Here is a 16,827-nt window from a genome sequence, read left to right on the forward strand (position 1 = left end):
CTACAAATGTTATATTATTTTCTCCCTTTTACTTGTTATATTAATGCATGCTTATCTTTATAATTAACCTAATTAGAGTACTTTAGATCTGTTTTTCTTCCACTGTGCATGTGTTCGTTCCATCAATTGTCTCAGAGCATGCTTAAAGTACTAGTTTTTTTGGTTAATTTATCCATATGGTGGGTATTGATTCATTTGATGAATACTTGTGTTCCAAAATGGATAATTTCACTTTTGGCATTCGTTTTTCCTCTTGGATTGTATTAACTATTGTAATTCTCTAGTGTTTTATGGGCTTTAATGTGTCGTGAAGGGTCTGTAAATTTGCTAGAGTCTTTAGAGTCGAAATTAAGTTGTAATTACAAAGAGGACAGTTCCATTTTAGTGAAAAATTGCTCACAGACCCGAAATGGTCTCCCAGACTCGGTTCAAAGTTTCATTAACTAATTATAATAATTTTCATCCACTTTTATAAAATTTTCAAAATTTTCATCAACATCGATATTTTCACTAAAATCGAGGTATCAATGTTTTCATATATTTCCATAAACACCTATATATCCGACCTAGGTTATTACCCCCAAATTCTTTTTTTCTTTTGATTTAATCTCAGGTTGGCGGTTTTCTTTTTCTTTTTTTCAGGGTTTATGCTGCTGCTTCCCTCTTCTTCCAAAACCCTATTCAAGTCCACAAATTCACTTGATTGATTTTGAAGTGAACAAGGAGCTTCCATTGTGTGAAATTCTAACCTCATTTCTCGTTCTTCGTCCACCAAGATGCCACCGAACGATGACATTGTTTTTACTTCCCGAGCTACGCTTAGAATTCCACACTTTCCTCCGTCTAGTTCGCATTCGAGTTTCAGATTTTGCTTCCGAAATTTAGCTTCACAGTTCGATCAGTCCTGCAACTCAATATTCCAGTTCATTGATTCGGTTAAGAAAGGTTCGAAATTGACTCATTTCAATCACAGTATTCCCCACTTATGGCCACCAGCACTCCCCTTTGGTGCTTCAAAGAAGCTAACTCAGCAAGAGAATTCGGTCAATCGACGAGCAAGTTGGACTTGGGGGGCAATGTTTGTTAGCAAATCTCCTCTAATTTGTTCAGCGTCAATGTCGCTAATTCAATCAGGCGTGTCGAATAAGTCTGATTCTGGTCATTGTACGGAGCATTCAGGAAGGCGACGGGGGATGGAGGACAAGAGTACGGGGTTCGTTGGAAAATCATCTCTTCTTTGTTCAGCTTCATTGGCTTTGACGCGTTCTGACGAGTCGAGTCAGTCTGGTGGTTCGGAGAGTAAGGAATTGCCTCAAAAGGGGTATTCAGCTGGTCGGCTGGATGAGGAGAGGGTTCTAATCAGTGAGGTTCTCGTGAGAAATAAGGACGGTGAGGAGCTAGAGAGGAAGGACCTCGAGATGGAGGTTCTGACCGCTTTGAAGGCGAGCCGACCCAACTCTGCGCTCACTGTACGCGAGGTTCAAGAAGATGTGCACAGGATCATCAATAGTGGATATTTCTACTCGTGCATACCCGTTGCAGTTGATACCAGAGATGGCATAAGATTAATATTTCAGGTATAATTGTTGAATCAGTTGTATAATATATTCCCCCCATTGGGAAGGAACTAGGAAGAATTTTACGTGTGGAATGGTTTGTGTTAAGTGAAAGGGGAGCTCGATTGAAAGTTCAAACAACTTATACGTTCTAATGCAAGTTGCGATGACAAATTATGCACATGTGAGCTTGAAAAATAAAAAAATCTCTTGATAACCCTCTTTTGAAGCTACAGAGATAGAATTTATCCTGATTGGTAACGGTTTTGTTTTTCATTTTCTACTTTTGAAATTTATGTTTGCTTTCTCATCAATTCTATACTATGGTTCTCACATTTATTGAAGAAACACTTGAATTCTTAATCAAATTCTAAAAACAAAAACAAGTTTTTGAAAATTACTTTATTTTCAAAATCCAAATAGTTACCGAATGGGGTATAAGTGTTTAACACACTTTCCACAGGGAAAGTCATTGTTATGAACAAGTTCCTTTTTACATTTCAAAAGAATATTTATTAATGTTATTTTCTAATGGCACAAGGTAGAACCAAATCAAGAGTTTCGGGGGTTGGTCTGTGAAGGTGCTAACGTCCTTCCAGCAAAGTTTCTGGAGGAAGCTTTTCGTGAAGGCTATGGTAGGATTTCCTACATAATTATAGATTATCGCAATTCTGTGAACCAATATACAATGTGCTCACAGACGACCATTATTTTGGATTCTTTGGTGTCAAGCTGTGCAGGAAAAGTTGTCAATCTCCGGCATTTAGATGATGTAATATCATCCATCAATAGCTGGTATGGTGAACGTGGCCTTTTTGGCAGGGTTAGTTGTTTTTTTTTTTTTTAATCTTTATCCTTTAACAATTTCATCAGTTTGTTTAAGTTGAAAGTTAAATTGTTTTTGCCTTGTAGGGATTAACACATTGCAGACTTTAGGTGTGCCTTTTTTATGATCACTATTGTTCTCATATGTTGATACTTTGACTATAACACAGGTATCAGCTGTAGATATTCTATCCGGGGGCATTCTTAGCTTACAAGTTTCTGAAGCTGAAGTAAATAACATTTCCATCCGATTTCTTGACAAAAAGACGTAAGAATATGTCTTTTGCATCTAAATTTGCATGCTAACAGCCATAATGCACTAATGCATACTGCAGTAGAACAACCTTACACACATGCGCCTATGTGGGATGGGCTTTATATTTTTTGAAAGTTTGGATTTCAATTTTTTGACTGGTGGTTACATTCAGTGGCGAGCCAATTTCAGGAAACACAAGACCTGAGACAATACTCCGGCAACTTACTACCAAGAAAGGACAGGTATTTGGTGCATGCTTGATGTGTCTAACTTTTATTTATAAAATATGATCATCGATCAATTTCTTCACCGTTTTGATGTAAGTAGAAAGGGGTTAAATTGGGTAATTGGGTAAAAATATAGGTTAATTTCCTTTTTACTCTCCACTTGTATTCAAACTCTATAAATAGGAGTCTTCCCCCTCATGTATGGATAACAATTAATGATTAAGATTTTCTTTCAAGAATTCTCAAAGATTCGTAGTCTACATCAAATTGGTATTAGAACGCCTTCGTTAAAGGGCTTGATGGTGATCAAGAACAGCAACAAGCTTCTTGACCTCTAAACTCGTGATGCGGAAGCATCCTTCTCCACATATCCTCAATCTGTGAACCGAAGACTTGGGAATTTGGAAACCTCTATAAGTGGTTTATTGGATAAGATGGTTGCAATGCAAACTTCAATGGCTCTTATGAAACAATCAATTGAGAAATTGACTTTTGAAGTAAAAAAGATAGCCAACAATCAACCAAGAACCAACCAAGTTCCTACATCCAACCAAGAAAATTTGGATGACTAAAGGCAGCTTCAAGATCTTCAGTAAAGGTAAAGAAATAATGAGAAAACCTTACCAAGAAACCAAGAAAATCTGGATAACCAAAGGCAATTTCAAGATCTTCAGCAAAGGCAAAGTGGTAAAGACTAAAGAGTCTTGGAGAAATCTTGGAAGAATCTTGGAGCTAAAGTTTTTATTCAATGATTAAAATGAGTGATAAGTTCCCTTTAAATAAGCCCAAAAGGAAAGGGCTTGTACACACCTAATTAACTAACCTAACCTCCTTTAAATAGACCCAAAGGAGAAGGGTTTTGTCACACCTATTCTAAAATTAAAATTGAATTTAAAAAGAGAAGACAATCTGTCATTTTACAAGAAATATCCAAAATACCCTTTTTACAAGAAATGCCCAAAATACCCTTAATATCCCTACATCAACTCGGCCCCCTTAGAATTAAACTCGTCCTCGAGTTTTAAGTTGAAAGCTTGAACTCATCCAGAACTTGATAAGGGAAGATGTCTGCAACATTGAAAGTATTGCTTATGTTGAATGAAGAGGGGAGGTCAATCTTGTAAGCATTATCATTGTATTTCTCAAGGATAGCAAATGGTCCGCGCTTTTTGTCATTAAGTTTGTTGTATGCTCCTTTTGGCAAGCGGTCCTTTCAAAGATATATCATTACAAGGTCTTCTGGCTTGAATGAAACATGTCTTTTATGACTATCCGCTTGAGCTTTGTATGTGGAGGTTGCTTTTTCTAGGTGGTCAATGACTTCCGAGTGTAGTTCTTGAATATGTTCAACAAGTTGTTCAACTTCTTCGCTAATATACGTTAGAAGCAAGAGTTGCAAGATCAAAAGTCAAACGAGGGGGTCTAGTGTATACAATCTCAAATGGACACTCCCCTATTGATCTATTCTGTATGTTGTTGTAAGCCAACTCCGCTTGTGCAAGGTTAGTGTCCTATTGTTTTGGTTGATTTCCACTTAGACATCGAAGCATATTACCCAATGTTCGGTTTGTAACTTTTGTTTGACCGTCCGTTTATGGGTGGCTTGAAGAGTTAAATTTGAGGTTAGTGCCAAAACGTTTCCAAGAACTTTTCCAAAAAAAAAAACTCATAAGTTTGACATCTCTATCAGACACAATTGTCTTTGGAATTCCATGAAGCCTGAAAATATCTTGAAAGAAAAGATTAGCAATGTTCAAAGCATCATATGTTTTCTTACAAGGTACGAGATGAGCCATTTTGCTAAACCTATCCACAAGACAAATATAGAGTCAAACCCCCTTTGTGTCCTTGGCAACCCCTAATATAAATCCATCGATAAGTCCTCCCAAATGTTAGTAGGGATTGGAAGAGGAGTATACAAACCGATGTTTTGAGTGTGATCTTTGGAGATTTGGCAAGTAAAGCACCTTTTTACTAAATTGTTGACATCTTTGCGAAGCTGAGGTCAGAAAAATTGTGTGGCAAGGGTTTCATAGGTTATGTCACGACCTAAATGAGCTGCTAGACCGCCCGAATGGGCTTCCATGATGATAGCCTTGTGTAGAGATCCTTGTGGGATGCACAACTTATTACCACAAAACAAAAAACCATCCAAAAGGTGGTAGTCCTTAGGAGGAGAGTTAGAGAAACATTTATGCCAAATATCATGGAAATCAAGGTCATTCTCATAACAATTTGGTAGATGATCAAAGGCAATAATTTTACTTTGAAGCATGGTAAGGAGAGATGACTTTCTACTCAAGGCATCAACCATTTTGTTAATGATTCCAGATGTATGCTTGATGATAAAATCAAATTTTTGTGTAAAAGAAATCCATCTAGCATGCATTCGGTTTATATTTTCTGAGAATGAAGGAATTTTAAGGAATAATGATAAGTTATTAAAACAAATTCCTTGGCTATAAGATAATGTTCCCATTGATGGAGGGCTCTGACCAATGCATAAAATTCTTGTTCATAGGTGGACCACTTTTGTCTAGCCTTGCTTAACTTTTCACTAAAAAACTCTAAAGGATGAGATTCTTGTGAGAGGACATCCCCTATGCCAGTAGAACTTGCATCTAAAACCGGTGGGTTAGCTAATTTGTGTTTTAAAGCATTAAAACTATCCGTAGTCTCTTTAAACCATGCAAATTTACCTTTCTTTAGGCAACGAGTTAAAGGGGCAGCTATGGAGTTAAAATTCTTAATAAATTTGTGGTAAAATGATGCTAAACCAAGGAAAGATTGCACCTCTTTGACCGATGTAGGTATTGGCCATTCTTTGATGGCTACAATTTTTTGAGGATCCGCTTGGACACCTTCTTGTCCAATAATGAAGGCAAGAAATTTGATGTTGCTGCATAAGAAGACACATTTCTTAGGATTGATGTATAGAGCATTAGATTCAAGGATAGAGATTACTTCCTGGAGGTGTGTAAGGTGGTCGTTGACAGTCTTGTTGTAAATTAGGATGTCATCAAAGTAAATGACCACAAATTTGTTGATGCAAGGTAAAAATATTTGGTACATAAGTCTCATAAAAGTGCTAGGTGCATTTGACAGCCCAAAGGGCATTACAAGCCACTCAAATAGTCCTTGGTTAGTTTTGAATGCGGTTTTCCACTCATCCCCCAGTCTAATTCTTATTTGGTGGTATCCATTATGTAGATCCACTTGGAAAATACCTTTGCACCGGCTAATTGGTCAAGTAGGTCCGAAATTCTTGGAATTGGAAATCTATATTTGATTGTTATCTTATTGACTGCACGACTATCTATGCATAAGCGCCAACTACCATCTTTTTTAGGAGCTAAAAGAGTTGGGACAGCACAAGGGCTGAATCTAGGTTGAATATGTTTCTTATGTAAAAGATCTTGGATAATGGCTTGGAGGGCTTGATACTCACTAGGGCTCATTCGATAGTGGGGCAAGTGGGATAAAGAAGATCCGAGGATGAAATCTATGTTATGTTGGATGTCCCGGAGTGGAGGTAGGCCACTTGGGATCTTAGTAATGGAGGGAAACTTGTCTAAAAGGTTCTGCATTTTGCTGTCCATAGGGGTTGGTAATAAGGCCTTGGGTTTGACATGGACAAATAAAGCTAGTTTGAATGTGTTTGCATTTGCCCAAGCTTGTTTATAAGGCATGATAGAAATTAGTTTGCCTTGTGCTTCTCCTTGATGATATGTTTGCTCATATGAGTTTTCAAATCAATAGGTACAAGGATCACCTTTTTACGCATTCATTCAAACTCATATGTGTTGGCATTACCATTATGTTTGGTATGATTATCGTATTGCCAAGGTCTTCCAAGTAGAATGTGACAAGCGTCTATGTCTAGGACATCACATATGATTTGATCTTTGTAATGTGTTTCAATTGACAATGGAACCGTACAAAGTTCATTAACAATAACCTCACTCCCCTTTTTAATCCATCCTACCTTATAAGGGCTTGGATGGGGTCAACTTTTAGCTTAAGGTGGTGTACAAGTTTCTTAGACACCATACTTTTCGGGCTACCACTATCAATAATAACGTTGCATACCTTCCCGTTAATGGTACAACGGGTTCTAAACATTGCGTGCTTTTGAGGATTTTTTTCGGTTATCGGAGTCAAGAGGACCTTTTGGATTACACAAGAAAGAATGTCTCCCTCATCTGGTAGGGCCACATTGATATCTTCCTCAGAATAGTCCTCATCTTCTTCATCCTTATGTTCTTCTTGAATTGTGAGGTTCTTCCTTTGGGGACAATTGTTAGAAAGGTGTCCCGTTTGACCACACGTAAAGCATTTGCCAAGATGAGGTCTATTATAAGGATTATTATTATTATTTCTAGAAGAAAAAGTAGGACTTCCCTTAGATTCAACTTTTTTCCCCTTGTTTTTGGTAGATACTTCACTGGACTGCCCTTTCGAAGTTTCTGCCATGGATTTTCTGGTGGTTGTTGAATTTCTATCCCAATTGCTCCTTCGGCCATCCCATCGTTTCTGTTTTAATGCTTCATCTTCCTCAATTGTAGATGCCACGGATACTGCTTCTGCCAAAGAAGATAGGGGTTGTAAATGTAATTTTTCCTTTATGTCTTGTCTCAAGCCATCGACAAATCGAGCTACTTGTTGGTTATCACTTTCGGCCAAATTGTTCCTAATACTTAAGGCGATGAAATTCTTCCGTATAGTCTTCGATTGTACGAGTTCCTTGCTTGCAATGGTGAAATTGGTTGTAAAGGAGTCTCTCATGATTAGCCGCAAGAACCTTTTTTTCATTAATTTCAACATTTTTGGCCAACTAGTGATAGATCTTTTACTATACAAACGTCGATTGCTTTGAATTTGATCTCACCACGCCGATGTGCCACTTTTAAGTTTCAAAGAAACAAGTTTTACCTTCTTGTATTCCGGGGCTCCCATATAATCAAAGAAATTTTCCATGCTTTTCACCCAATCCAAAAAAGATTTCGATATTCATCTTGCCATTATATGTGGGTATGTCGATCTTCATTTTGAAAGTCATTTTCTTGTCTCCAATTTGGTTGTCCATGCCAATCTTGATAATAATCTTGATTTCCATACCCCTGTGCTTGTGCAAAAGGAATTTGTTGTTGAAAAAGTGGGTTATTCCCATGAGGTGGATGCATCATTCTTGCTCGGTAATGTGGTTGGGGACTAGCCGAGTCTTCATCCTCGGATGAATCAGAATCCAGCCTCAACAAATTTGGTGGCACGGGTCTAGAAGGCAAGTAAACCGGCAGATGTTGATGATTATGAACAGGATTCGGCAGCCGCACTCCTCTATCTTCAAATCTTTGTTGTATTCTTGCTGGTTCTTGAATTCTTGGAGGAATTTCTTCGACCCTCCTAGGCAAATCTTGGTTTCTTTGAAGTAATTGGTGCTGGTTTTCAGGCCTTGTTGAACTTCTTGCAGCTGATCTTGATTGTTTCCACCAGCTTGGAGTCCGGTTGGTGCTTCTTGATGAGTTATTGGTTGATTTTCAACCATTCTTCCCATGTCCAAAGTCAGTTTTTCAATTGCTTGTTGCAAATCTGCCATAGAATTTTGCATAGCACTCATATGATCCATGATGCCGTTGACGGTAGTTTCTAAATTGCCCAATCTTCGGTTGGTGGTTTGAGAAGTGGAAAAAAATGCTTCCGCATCATTAGAAGAGAGGGGGAGAAGAGTGGGGAGTTTACCGAGCCCTTTACTCGCCATGAGGTCTTTTCACGAGGTTACTCTGATACCAATTGGTGAAGACTAAAGAGTCTTGGTTGGTGGTTTGAGAAGTGGAAAAAAATGCTTCCGCATCATTAGAAGAGAGGGGGAGAAGAGTGGGGAGTTTATCGAGCCCTTTACTCGTCATGAGGTCCCTTCATGAGGTCGCTCTAATACCAAATGGTGAAGACTAAAGAGTCTTGGAGAAATCTTGGAAGAATGTTGGAGCTGAAGTTTTTATTCATTGATTAAAATGAGCGATAAGTTCCCTTTAAATAAGCCCAAAAGAAAAGGGCTTGTATGCACCTAATTAACTAACTAACCTAACTCCCTTTAAATAGACCCAAAGGAGAAGGGTTTTGTCACACCTAATATTAAAACTGAATTTAAAAAGAGAATACAGTCTGTCATTTTACAAGAAATATCCAAAACACCCTTTTTTACAAAAAAAAAATGCAAAATACCTTTAATATCCCTACATCAACAAGGAAATAATGAGCAAGTATTACCAAGAAACCAAGGAAATAACCGACAAGTTCTTCCAAGAAATCAAGAACCAACAAGAATACCTCAAGGAGATTTAAACAGAGCAGTTTTAATGCCTAATCCTTTTCCATACCATCTTCAAGTCCCAGATTATCCACAAATAAGACCAATGCCACAACATTTGATAGGTTTAGATTCTAACTCGTCCAAAGAAGAAGAATACCCTGGTCCTCAGCCCATTTATCCTCCAAGATTTCAACTCCATCATCATGCAGAAAATCCTTTATTCCAAAGGCAAATTTCTCTCATTCAACTACGAAGACATGCTAATCAAGTATTTTCAAGATTGGCAAGATCAGCCATATTGGAGGCAAGAAACCGAATACAAAATGGAAATCAATATTCCAACATACAATGGGAAGATGAACATTGAGATCTTTTTAGATTGGATAAAAAATTTGAAAAATTTCTTTGATTACATGGGAACCTCGGAAAACAATAAGGTTAAACTAGTTTCTTTGAAACTAAAGTGTGGGGCATCGGCTTGGTGGGATCAAATTCAAGGTAACCGACGTGCTTATGGGAAAAGACCTATAACTAGCTAGCCAAAAATGTTTTTTTTTTGGCTTAGAGATACTATCTTGGTCAACAGGTACTCGAACACTTACAATGCTTGGAGCCTTGATGAGCTTGATGGAAATTTTATGTTTTGGACTTTTTTCATAATAATTTTGTTCAAGATGTAGGAGGTTCGTTTGACTATAGTTCGTTGTACAAGTTTATTTATTTCTTAATTGTTTCATTTTTTTTTCTTCTTTTTAAAACTCGAGGACTAGTTTTCTTTTTGGAGGAGTAGAATGATGCAAGTAGAAGGGGTTAAATTGGGTAATTGGGTAAATGTATAGGTTAATTTCCTTTTTACCCCCACTTGTATTCAAACTCTATAAATAGGAGTCTTCCCTCTCATGTATAGATAACAATTAATGAATAAGATTTTCTTTCAAGAATTCTCCAAAATTTGTAGTCTACATTACCTTTAAATTGGTGAAAGCCACTTCATGATGGTTGTTGTTGGAAAATAGTTAGGTTTTTGTGGGGGAAAATTGAGTGTACTCTTAGTTTGGCATTTTGGCTAGCATAATTACACACATTAATGGGCAATTCATTTTACTAATCTCCAAGCTCGAATGTGCTGGTTTCTCAATCATATGTAGTCTTCAATTTAAAGATAATATTTAATATGAATACACTCTGATTCAAGGTTGAAGTTATTCATTACAGGTCTACAGTATGCTCCAAGGAAAAAGAGATGCAGAGACTGTCTTAACCATGGGGATCATGGAAGACGTCAGCATTATTCCCCAACCTGCAGCTGGTGACAAAATATTTTTCACTTTTACATGAACGATTGATTTGTATTTTCTCTTTATTTCATTACTTAGGCCTCAGAGTTCCTGGCTGATTGCTAACTTAAACTTCTGATTTCATGGGAAGTCTTATGCCTCAAGTCCAGTGTCATAAGATCCAGTGCATAAAATCAACTTAAACTTTTATGGGAAGACTCTTTTGTATTGTAGCTATTCGCTTGGCCTGATCTGTTTTCGCATTTTGTGGGCTTTCGTTTTTTTTTTATGTCCATGTATTCTTCCGCGCGCGTGTGTTTTTTTTTTTTTTTTTTTTTTTTTTTTTTTTTTTTTTTAAAAAAAAAAAATTAATTTAATGAAAGCCAAATTCTTTTACCAATTAAAAGGATGAAATTGAAGTTAATCAGTAGTTTATGTGTAGATTTCATTTGGACAAATATCAATTTATATCCCGAAACTTTAGGTGTTGTATCAATTTAAACTCTAAACTAAGAATTGTATCAATTTAAACCTTGAACTTAGGGTGTTGTATCAATTTAAATCTTAAACTAATAATTGTATCAATTTAAACCCTGAACTTTCATAATTGTATCAACTCAAATCCTCTATTATGTTTTATTTGGATATACTTGTGAAAATTTAGGGTTTAAATTGATATATTTATGAAAGTTCAGGGTTTAAATTGATACACTCAAGAAAGTTTAGGGTTTAAATTGATACAATTATTAGTTTAGTGTTTAAATTCATACAACTCCCAAAGTTCAGGGTCTAAATTGATACAATCTCCAAAGTTTAAAGTTTAAATTGATACAACCCCCAAAGTTTAAGGGTATAAATTGATATTTGCCCATTACATTTTTATTGGACTTGGATATTTAGTTGTGTTTAGTGTGTTTGAGGTGGCATCAGGTTTGAATTTGATTATGGATAAAATATTTACTTGCGGAATTAATATCAACATAAAAGAGAGACAGTGATTGCCCTGGTTACTACTACTTGGGATTGTTCCTAGAGTGGCTGAATCATTCTGTATTTGGGCATGCTGTTGGAGGCAATCTGATTTGAGTGGCATTTTGGATAAAGTCGACGAAAAACTGGAGAAATGGAAGAACTAAACTCTTTCAAAACTCAAGAAGAGGATGCGTGACATTGGCACGTGGGCGAGAGGGGGAAGAGGAGAGGGAGGGGGAGAGAGAAAGAGAGAATCTAAGAAAGTGGAGTCCAATAGTTATCTTCATAAGTCAGAAAACATAGTAATGTCAGATTCAAAGTTATCTCTTTATGATCTATTTTTATTGTGCGGACTTGTATATATTTTCACAACATATATCCAATTCTCATAATTCTTTTATTTGGAATTGTCTAGATGCTGGAAAGGTTGACATACTGATGAACGTAGTTGAGCGTCCAAGTGGAGGTTTCTCTGCTGGTGGCGGTCTATCATGTGGGTATGAATCAGATGAACGATTTTTCATCTTTGCTGAAGTTTCCTCACAGTTGACTACATTTAGTATTTTCAGTTATCTTTATTTAATGTTGACTTTTGTCACTTTTTAAAATATAGGACCACTGGTGGTGGTGGCCCTTTAGCTGCCCTTATTGGAAGGTAAGTTCAAAGCTAAACATCCTGTTCTGGAACCCCCAACATAAATCCATTCATATAAACTCTCGTCTGGAGAGACATATAATCTACATGTTTCTCTTTTCTTCATGTACCACTGTTATCTCTCTATGATGGATTAATTTGCAACTACTTAGTTTTCTTGTGTCACGCCAGCAGTAAGTTCTGCTGCCAGCCGGCCACCAAGTGCTGAGCATTTTAGCTTAGTAACAATATTATACTTGTTGCAGCTTTGCCTATTCCCACAGAAATCTTTTTGGGAGGAATCAGAAGCTCCATGTCTCCTTGGAGAGGGGACAAGTTGATTTCACTTTTCGCATAAATTACACAGACCCATGGATTGAAGGAGATGATAAGAGGACATCACGGACAATTATGGTTCAGGTAATCTTTGATTTGGTGTGTATTTCTATTTACGATATTTTTCAGTGATAACCTGATCAAGATTCTTTGGTTCTTTCCTTCAGAACTCAAGGACTCCAGGTACACTTGTCCATGGTGGTAGCAACCTGACTATTGGTCGGGTTACAGCTGGTTTGGAATTCAACCGCCCTATCAGGCCAACGTGGAGTGGAACGGGAGGGCTTTATTTCCAGGTACTTTAGTAGAACTGGATACATGCTTCTGAATATCCTTTGCATATGCACTGCAGGAAAGTGATTCCCCCCCTCCCCAATGCGCGTGCACACACTAATGTTTTCTCTACATAATTAACTTCAACTCTCTATGCTGTTCGGTTGCTAACTTTGTGATAGACCCAAATATATTGAGATATAATCGGTAATCAAGTAATATGTGGTACTTGGACCTTGCCAATCTTGATATCTCTCTCAAGGCGTAATTCACTCACCACAATATTTTCTTCATTCCCCTCCCCCTTTGTTTGTTACAACAAGTATAGCAAACTCCCTAGCTAATTACTGATATACCCTTAATACTATGATAACTCCCTAATACCATTCTGGTCACTTTCTAGCTAAGAAGTACTAGACTTCTTATTTCCAATGTTTTAAAGGCCCTCCCAGGCGCACGCAGGCACTAGGCACAGGTTTGGCGTCTCGTCTTTTCAAGGCAAGGCATGCAAAAGAATACGGATTAGTTTACGTCTTCTGTGAAGTCCCAAGGCCTAAAGCCCTGAATCTTGGGGCTGTTTCATTATTTGAAAAAAAAAAAAAATATATTATCAGAGTTTTTCCTTCTATATCAATTAAAGAAATAAAATCTCCTAAGCTTAAATGCAAAATTCCTTGTGTTTAGGGTTTTTTTTTTTTTTTCCTTTTCTTTTCTTCATATTCCCACTTCAACTATGCTTTCTCTTCTTTATGTAGTACTTTTATATATAGTGCGCTTTACATAAAAATGCTTGCATTTATTTTCACTTTGCATTTAAGCCTCATAAGACTATTGCGCTTTTATGCGTACCTGGACTATGCAATTTGAGCTGAAAAAGATTTTGGCAAATTCCAGGTTGTGCATGGAATTATTGAACCTCTGGAATGTTATTTATAAAGTTCTGTCAACAGTCAGATCAAAAGAATTGTTTGGCTTACTATGCAAATTAGCCAAGATATTCATAGTTTCTGCATTAAATGTGCCACTCTTTGGTTCTTTTCCTCTATTGAAGTATTTTAGGGAGATTTCATAATATTTTTGCCTATTCATCTTCATATACAGCGTGCTGGTGCTCGAGATGAACAAGGAAATCCTATCATAATGGATAACATCAAATGCCCTCTCACTGCAAGGTCTGTTCCTTTGCAATTTTCAATTACACTTCATTTTTAAGGAATTTGATGCTAGGTGCAAGTTAATTGTGTTAAACATTGTCTCTTAATGATGTTAGTGGGAATGCTGACGACAATATGTTACTGGCTAAACTTGAGGGTGTCTACACTGGTTCTGGGGACCATGGATCTTCCATGGTTAGTTACTTCCATCATCTCAACTTATTCTCCAGCTTTGATAATCCCTCATAACTTTTCTCCGTGCAGTTTGTTCTTAGCATGGAACAGGGGCTTCCATTTTTACCTGAATGGTTATGTTTTAATAGAGTGAATGCTCGTGCCAGAACTAGCATGGAAGTTGGTCCCTCTCAGCTCCTTTTGAGGTATGGTGCCTAGTTATGAAGTGCAAGAATCGCTATAAGTTGAAAGATACTGGGAGGATTGCTTTGAATGCTGCCCTTAATTCCTTTATTCTTTTTGGTTTGAAATGAATCATGGAATATGATCGTGCCTGGAAATATGTTGGATTTGCTTTCTTTGATTTTTGTAGGACATTCCTCTTAAGGCGACAGGAAAACACAATGGCTTGCCTTTAATCACTCCTTTTGGTCCCTTTGATGTGAAAGGAATGAATGAATCTTCACAATAGACACTTAATATATGATGACTTTAGGGATTGGTTATTTTTAATGCTGTTTTGGTGAAAATGTTCTCACCTCTTTAAGGATCATAATCTTTCTTCTTTAATTTATAGTTGGCAATCCTTGGTGGTCTGGTTATTTCATTTATCAATGAAATTCTCAGATTATTCATAATTGAGGGGGGAAAAAAGAAAAAAAGGAAAATCATCAGATTGATTTTACTTCGCTGATGTTTTTTGGTCCTCGTTTCTAGTTTGTCTGGAGGTCACGTAGTTGGTAAATTCTGCCCACATGAAGCATTTGCCATTGGGGGAACAAACAGTGTAAGAGGATACGAAGAAGGTGCTGTAGGCTCGGGTCGATCTTATACTGTTGGATGTGGAGAGATCTCTTTTCCCTTGGTATGTAGGGAAATCATACTTCGTCTCATTGTGTTTTATGCTTCAATTTGTTTTGGTCTTTCCATTGAGTTTCATTATAAAGGACTCGTTTGATGCTATAAATGTCTGATAAATGACAGCTGCATTTCTTTGTGTGGATCTTGACGTGTTAGATGAAGCTAGTTGAGCTATTTAAATTAGATGATGTCAAAACTGAATGTTGACTAAAAATCATAGAAGTTTTTAACCCATCTCGGCTTCTTGCTCTTTCAAAGGAGAGAAATTGGATGGATTTTGAATTAGCAATTTACATGAACAAATTAGTATTTGAGGGGGGAGATTGTGCGCATTGATTTGAACAGTCCGAGTTGGGGTCAATGGTAATTACCAATTCCGTTTTTCAACTTTACCTTAAGATCAAAGTTATGCTGGATTGAAGGAGTTTAAAGCCATTGACGTAAAAAATTTAATGAAATAAGGTTTCTTTTCTTTTTCTTTTTTTTTAAAGAAATTAATGGAAGAAGGCTTGAAAAGTTAAGTCAGTTTCTCGGTATTCTTGCTGATCAAATGCCTAGAATTTTCTTGCTAATCTCAGCTCCTGAATTATGAATTACGTCTTGAATATACCTTTGGTGGCTGGTGGGCATGGATAATCTTTTTTAATCCTTTTATTTACCCTCGTTTGTAGTTTGCCCCTGTAGAAGGAGTCCTTTTTGCTGACTACGGAACTGATCTTGGATCGGGCTCAACTGTTCCAGGTTGGTCTGCTACATTTCTTCGGTTATGTTGGACATTTTCTATGTTCGATTCATTTTCTTGCTTTCTGAAGATAATTAATTTTAGTATGTGGTAATATGATAGGCCCCAAGTCACCAAATTTTATACATGTAGGAAAGAGATGAACGGGGAGTTGGGTGATGTTTTATGTGGAGTGAGCATGTAATTTCTGTAATAGTTTGGGCGTGTGCTGCTGTGATTTTGTGGGCCCAATTACAATCCTGTCAGAGGGTTTTTTTTTTTTTTTCCTCTCTCTCTCTGAGGCGCTGCTTGGGTGATTCTTCGGGGAGGGGTGGTATGGTTTTGGGTATCCATTGTAAACTCCTCATATTTTGGGTGTTTTGGGAGAGGAGCTCTTGAATATATCTTGGCGGTTTCCATAATCATTCATAAATAATCGAGATTTACCATAATACTGGAATTGATTGCCTCGAGGAACTAGAATTCGTGCACAGGCACAACAGCAAATAAGCATATGGGGTATTCATGTTGTCTTCCTAGAAAAGATTACATTGAATTGAATATTTAAGCATTCCAGACTTGATGTTCTTTGATGTGATGGCTTATTAGTTAGCCTGGTATTGATGAAGCAATGTATGTGGTTTTGATGCTTTGGTCTATTCAACAGGCTATTCTATTGACGGCAATAGAATCTCTCTGCTGTAATTTGAACGAAAAGCTTGTGTTTTCCTTGAATCAGGTGATCCTGCGGGGGCTAGGATGAAACCTGGAAGTGGATATGGGTATGGGTTTGGCATCCGTCTGGACTCCCCTTTGGGGCCTCTTCGTCTAGAATATGCATTCAACGACAAAGGTGCAAAAAGGTTTCACTTTGGCGTTGGCCACCGGAATTAACTCCCTCTTCCTGCGATTAGATGTAGGACCCTTTTTGTAGCAATCTTTTCTTCTTTTCTTTGTTTTTCTTGGTGGGGGCGGTTGATGGATCTTGTTAGTAACTTAAAATCAATTAATTTATAACGTATTTTTCTGGGAAGTAAAATATTTTTCATCATCCTCTCCCTCTTTATTTTTTTAATTTTTTTTTTTTTTTACCTCGGACGTGATTAATCTAGTTCAATCCTTTTTTTTTTTTTTCATCCATTTTCTACTTTAATATTTTAATTCATATACTTCAGAAGTTTGTTTGTTTGTTAGACAAAAATGGAGGTTCTTAATAGGAATTTGGCCGTGTTAGATGGGTTCAACCCTAAA

At 37.1% G+C, this 16,827-nt stretch overlaps 1 protein-coding gene across 1 annotated transcript; it reads left to right on the forward strand.

The window, feature by feature from the left end:
- Positions 1-598: 598 nt before the first annotated feature.
- On the forward strand, positions 599-16,627 carry LOC120088338 (outer envelope protein 80, chloroplastic). The gene is made up of 16 exons (XM_039045562.1): positions 599-1,577; positions 2,098-2,191; positions 2,297-2,379; positions 2,552-2,649; positions 2,810-2,879; positions 10,390-10,483; positions 11,839-11,920; positions 12,037-12,078; positions 12,324-12,477; positions 12,561-12,689; positions 13,768-13,838; positions 13,937-14,015; positions 14,085-14,200; positions 14,712-14,859; positions 15,527-15,596; positions 16,316-16,627. The coding sequence occupies exons 1-16, from the start codon at positions 777-779 to the stop codon at positions 16,468-16,470; spliced, it is 2,286 nt and encodes a 761-aa protein (XP_038901490.1). The 5' UTR covers positions 599-776; the 3' UTR covers positions 16,471-16,627.
- The last annotated feature ends 200 nt before the right edge of the window (positions 16,628-16,827 follow it).

The sequence above is a fragment of the Benincasa hispida genome, chromosome 10, assembly GCF_009727055.1.
Source record: "Benincasa hispida cultivar B227 chromosome 10, ASM972705v1, whole genome shotgun sequence".
In the NCBI taxonomy this organism is placed as follows: domain Eukaryota; kingdom Viridiplantae; phylum Streptophyta; class Magnoliopsida; order Cucurbitales; family Cucurbitaceae; genus Benincasa; species Benincasa hispida.